Below are 5,912 nucleotides of genomic sequence, written 5' to 3'. Positions count from 1 at the left end.
AATAACGTCCTGTATTTTCCATATAAATACAGCAAAAAGTTTTGCTGTAAGTTTAAGTTTTGACAAAACTCAGATGAGAAATAGTTTAAACACGTTAATCAAGCATATACCAAAGCTTCAAAACACCTTTAGCTCGCTGACCGAAAACCCTAAGGCCAATAAAATTCAACCGGATCCTGTAGTCACAAAATCAGACTCGTCTGAGTAAAAAGAAGCAGCCACTTCTGATGGTTAAGAACGCCAACTTCCTCCCTTTGTGATGCCCAACCGACCTACAAAATTACCCCGGGCTATAAAATCATCTGTGCGTCAATGGAGGATTTAGAAATTAGGTAAAGGCCTGGATAATGATATGGTGCAAAAAATATAAAATTTGGATCAATATCTGGACCATTTTCGAACTGGATATGCCTAAAAAAATAATATTGTATTTGATAATTTTCTAAATAGTTTAGTTAAAATAATTATGAGGCTCAGAATAAAGTAAAATTAGGCCATTACAAATATTTTATAAAGTTTTTGTCCTTCCGGTGTTGGGCCACTGAAGGGGGGGGGGACAAAGTGAATTTTTTAATTGCTCGAACATAAAAACATGGGTTTTAAGCATTTTTATTTAAAGTTTAAGCGTGAAAACCAAATCTGTTCTTGCTTTTAATATATACGTTATTATTTTCCATGCAAAAATGTATGAAAAGAAGACTAAAACGAGAGAGTTTTTTTGGACGATTTTCGGAAACTCCGAATTCGAATTTCCATTTCTGTTTCGTGCTAGAAGTGTTAAGTACACTCATTTTTCGAGTTTTTCAGGCTGTAGAGCCCACGGACAATTGATTTTATGCTCATATCCTACAAATTTTTTTAGCCCCCCGATTTTTCAAGCCAATTTCCAAAGGGGTGGGGGGTGGTGACAAAAACATAAAAAATATTTTGCAAAGGCCTTATATTCCGCCGATAAGTAAGCAGGTTGACTTCACATCACCTTTTGGTCGATTGACAGATAGATTAAAAATCAGTTTAGTAAAATATTCAAAATCATGCAACCGGACTAACGTTGTACTACGTCATCCGTGGTCGTATCTTATACACAACCCCTCTGATTTTTGTCTTGGGGGATGTAAAGTTTTCTTTAAGCACCTCTCCCCTCTGACTTGTGACAAAATTAATACCTCCTTGTCCACCGAAATTGAGTGACCCTGAGATCTAAAATATTCATTTTTGAAACTTTCTATTTTCTATCTGGTACAGTTCTTCATCGACTATCATTTAAAATTAAAACCTAGTATCTAACCTTACCTTTAAACCTAGTAGAATTACCAAGTCTAATTTTTTCAAGCACCATTTACAGTATGATTTCGAATTTGACAACAAATGCGTGTCGCATATGTTGCCAAAATCGAAACCGTGGCAAAATCTAGACCATTTTTCAACTGAAAAAATTGCATATAAATGTGTCAAAAATTGAATAATTACCACTAATTAACGAATTTTTCACGATTGCAACGGTTTTATATCCAAAATGTTCGACAGGGGCTGTCGCAAACCTTTAGATACTTTGCAGTAAGACGTAGTCCTACGTCAGTAAAATTCTGACCTTTCGAAATATGTAGTCACTAAATAAAAACTCGAACCCCACTGTACTTGATAAACTACGTTTAATACAAGTTATATTACATATTTTTAATGAATGGTTTAAATTTTTGAAACTAATAGGCGACATATTTTTTTTATGACGTGGAAATCGTTTCAACCATATCTGAACAACAGGTAATAATAAATTTCCAATATACAAATGTCACACACAGATACATACACAACACATATCACGTCACTGAAACATTGTTCAATTGTTGGGCTGACATAAAAACAAGACCCTCGGCGACTGTGACCGATTTCAAATTTTTCAACCGACTTTCATACCTTTCTAACAGAGTATAAGAAAAGTAAAAGCTGTTCAACCTTGTGTCCTATTAATAAATAACAGTAGTATAGTTGTACTATTAAAAAAAATTCTTTGTTATTATTTTGTTCATTTACATGGAAGAAACTATGACAATCCTAATTTAGGTCCATTCCAAAATCAAAAATAGGTCCAATTCAAGATCATGTTGGGTCCATTCAAGATCAAAAAAAGGCTTTGGCAAAAAACGATATATTTAATAAAAGTTTCATCAATTATACATTTTCAAAGTACTGATAATGCAGAAAAAAGGTGGTACTTTCCAACAAATAGTAACATCACCACATATTATTTATAAATGACGAGTAAATTGAGCAGGAGTGCGAGTGGTGGTGTTAAAAAGCGCTAAATAGGTCCATTCAAGATCAATTACCCTAAGCAATTCTGGAGACGTAAATCCAGCTTAGAGAACAAAAACTCCTCAGCGTTTATGTGCGCGTGTTTGTGTTTATTAGTATTATTAGTAGCGAGTTTATTAGTATGGTTTGTACAAGAGAGTAACGGTTAATATACAAGCATGTTACGTGCCTGGTGTAATTTATTCGATAACGTTTGTTGATGTTTTTCTCCAAATAAGCGAATAAACTAATGATGTCACAAAAAATACAAAAAATAATGACACACGAATCACAAAAAGGAAATAGTAGGTTCCTATTGGACGAAGATGCTTTCTTGATCGGACATTTCAGACCAGTTCAGCATATTTGTCAAATAATTTGTACAGAGGTACCATTACAGCATCTGAGTGAATTGCCCAACATTGTGTACATAGATAAGCTAAGCCCGCGCTTTATGGAGCACACGAATGGGCGCTTACGGCACACTTGAATTTGAATGATCTCAACCGTTCCGTTTCTCGGAACTCCTGCGAGCATAACAGCATAATGCTATTAGCGTACCTTTGCATTAGAAAACAAACATCCGAGTTCCACATCTGTAGCTTGCAGTCACACGAAGAAAAAAAAAGAACTTTGCAGATAACAGCTTGCCAATCGCGGCGTTTTTTTTTTCTGAACTCGATAACGTATGATAACATAGATAGGCTGCCCGGAGCTTCGTCTGACGCGTCCGAGCGCGAAATTAGTACGAAATTTTCAGCCGATCGATAAGGTTCTGAACATCTTTCCCGGACTCGTTGCGTTGGTTGCTGCGTAGAAAGACATAGCTTCAGGGTTGAATGAGGTGAATTTCCCAATATCATATAAGTTATAGTTTTTTATTACCAGCCATATTTTGTTTTCGGAAAATTAGTTCATTTTGTTTGCACGTGTTATGGTTAAGCAGAGAAAGCATTATAGCAAGTTTCAAGTGTTGATAAAGACAGTTGCAATATTCAGGGAGAGTGTACAGTTTAATGGTAATTATGTTAATTTTATATTAGGGTTTTCCACATTTAAGTTTCGCGGAAACAATAAAGGCGTAATACGCTGTACATACAAACTTTAACACGATAAAGGGATCTTGACCAAAATTATCGCTTCATAAAGTTTTACAATTTTGCGAATCGTAAAAAGTGTATAGTGTTCCAATTAGAAAATTTTTCCACTGTTATCAGTGATCGTTATACATATTAATCTACTACGTTCGTTTCATATGAAGGATAATTGCAGATCCGCAAAATTTATTATTTACTTATCTGTCAAGTATTTGATTTGATAAGAACGTTATTCCAAGAAAGTTGTGTCATCTATCTATTTATAAGCCAAATTCGTAATTTTGCTACAGTATTTAGGATAGAAATGCATGCTTGAAATTTAAACTGCATGTCCCGGCTTGGCTATCAATCAATGGCATTCTTTGAATGTTCCGTTTTGTCGACATGTCTACAATGTTTAAACCAAATCTCCCTTTAGATAACGGCTATCAATTGGTTTTCTGTTATCATTTTTATTTCCTGTAAATTGGTTGACATTATTTACGTTGCGCAAATCATTCTAAAACTGTAATGTATTTTCAGATGAACGTACTGTACGCATTCGCCCTATGGACAGTGCTGTTTGTCGGAGTCCTAGGAGCACCGAGTCCATGCGACAGCCTTGGAGAGGTTCGAGTCTGCAACGAAACACAGTATGAAACGTATCGCGACTGTGTGGAAGAGGTTAAATCGTTAAGGTTTAAAAGGCAAATGCTTTGCCAGCAGTCCGAGATGCAGCAGGACCAACCTGTTATTATTGAGGATCATTCGACAGAAGACGTAGTAATGCCTAAGGTTCAGGTGATTCCGGCACTCGAAAGTGTAGTGACCGTTGCACCGATCGAATCGAATGACATACCGGATCTTGAACCCACGCATTTGGCCATGAAAGCGTTAAAACGAAAATTCATTTTACAAGCAGAAAATGAAGATGACAACCTTGAGTTCAATGTTCCCACCAATATCACCACAGTAATTCGATTAACTAACGTAGTTAATAATACCAACGTGGTTAATGTTCCTACTCATGTGAATGCAACTAATGTTAACAACATTCATATTTACGCAAACATAACCGAAGGTGATGGGACAGCACCCAACGAAGAAAAGTGCTGCACTGCTGTACGTCCTAAAAGCTGTCATGCTTCAACGCAGGGAATCAAATGTCAGCACAAGAAATTCCGCACTTGTGGATCTCAATGTACCTCGGATGTGATACACGTGCAACGGAGGAAACGGTGTGATTCGCAAGGAAACTGCCAGGAGAAGATAGCCTACGTTCCTCAGCCAGAAAAACCAAAATGTATTTATGTCGAACAGTGGCCGTTTGTAGTCTGCGGTAAACCAGCGAACATGAAAGTTGTCTGCGATGGATGCTATGATCATTACGGTCATAGCTCAGACGCCCATCTCGGTCCGATTGCTGATCAGTGCAAAGGATGCTACGATGATGGTTTTGATTACGGTCCACTTTATCGCCGCGGCCCAGTATTGAGACCTTTCTACTATCATGAACCGCCTTGTTATCTCACAGGAAACTGCCCTTTGTCCTACGGGCCTGATTGCGGCTATGGCTGTTACGGAAATCAAATGATAGACCCGGTATGGGGACCACCATCGCCGTATGACCCCAACATGGATGATTCGAATAGTGTTTACTTTAACGAGAAAGATCTGCAGGTTGTCAATGACACCGAGTCCGACTGGGGAGTACCCGTGCACAAATGTACCGTAGTTTCCGAAGATAATACGATTTCAGTGCAAAACTGTACAAACACAGAAGACAATCAATACGCTGCGGCGCCTTCAAAATATCCATATTACGATGCACTTCCGTTTCCATCAGAACCTCAAAAGCGAAAATCAGCTTACAAAGTAAAGCAAACTATTCAAAAACAATCCGTAATAGTGGACAGTGACAATGGTGATTCTTCCTCCGGGGAAGGCTCACTTCCAATCAGGTCGGATGTGTCGTTCATTGTCGATGACGATAGTGACGATGATGGTTTTGATTACAGTTTCTAGATAAGCATCGGTATCTGTTGTGTTCGACATGGAATGTCACTTAAGGTGTTTACTCAACGAGAACGCGTTTAGTTAAGTTTTTCTCAGACATTTGTTACTTTCGTAATGGCTTCGCTTCAAGGTCGCTGACGACGTCATTCACATAATTCCACTGCCTTCCACAGAAATCTAATAATAATCTAATGTACCGGCTAGGCTACAGAAAATACAAATGTAAAATTTTAATTTCTTTTTTCTTATAACTGACTGAGATGACTCAAACCACAACTTTTGTGATTGTTATCAGCTTCAAGAATATCTTTCTGCACCCTAAGTTTCAAAAATTACACATAGATCTAGTGCAGATAAACTTATATATTTTATCATACTGTATTCAATATCACATGTGTTTGAGGGATAAGCACTTGCTTAGTTGCATTTACTAGCAAACAAGGGAGCTTGTAACCTAAAACAACACTAAAGGATGTAAAATTAGAGCGCATTCTATGATACTGTATGCAAGCTACAGTGTCATAA

The 5,912-nt window shown here is 37.3% G+C and overlaps 1 protein-coding gene across 1 annotated transcript; it reads left to right on the top strand.

The window, feature by feature from the left end:
• Nucleotides 1–3,902: 3,902 nt before the first annotated feature.
• On the top strand, nt 3,903–5,396 carry LOC128739776 (uncharacterized). The gene has a single exon (XM_053835279.1). The coding sequence runs from the start codon at nt 3,903–3,905 to the stop codon at nt 5,394–5,396; it is 1,494 nt and encodes a 497-aa protein (XP_053691254.1).
• Nucleotides 5,397–5,912: the final 516 nt, after the last annotated feature.

The sequence above is a fragment of the Sabethes cyaneus genome, chromosome 3, assembly GCF_943734655.1.
Source record: "Sabethes cyaneus chromosome 3, idSabCyanKW18_F2, whole genome shotgun sequence".
NCBI lineage: Eukaryota > Metazoa > Arthropoda > Insecta > Diptera > Culicidae > Sabethes > Sabethes cyaneus.
The sequence above is the reverse complement of the archived record's forward strand: the minus strand, read 5'-3'. Positions and strand labels throughout refer to the sequence as shown.

Bases quoted from the DNA above. Each gene is read 5' to 3' on its own strand.
- LOC128739776 (XM_053835279.1), top strand. From the start codon at position 3,903: ATGTATTTTCAGATGAACGTACTGTACGCATTCGCCCTATGGACAGTG.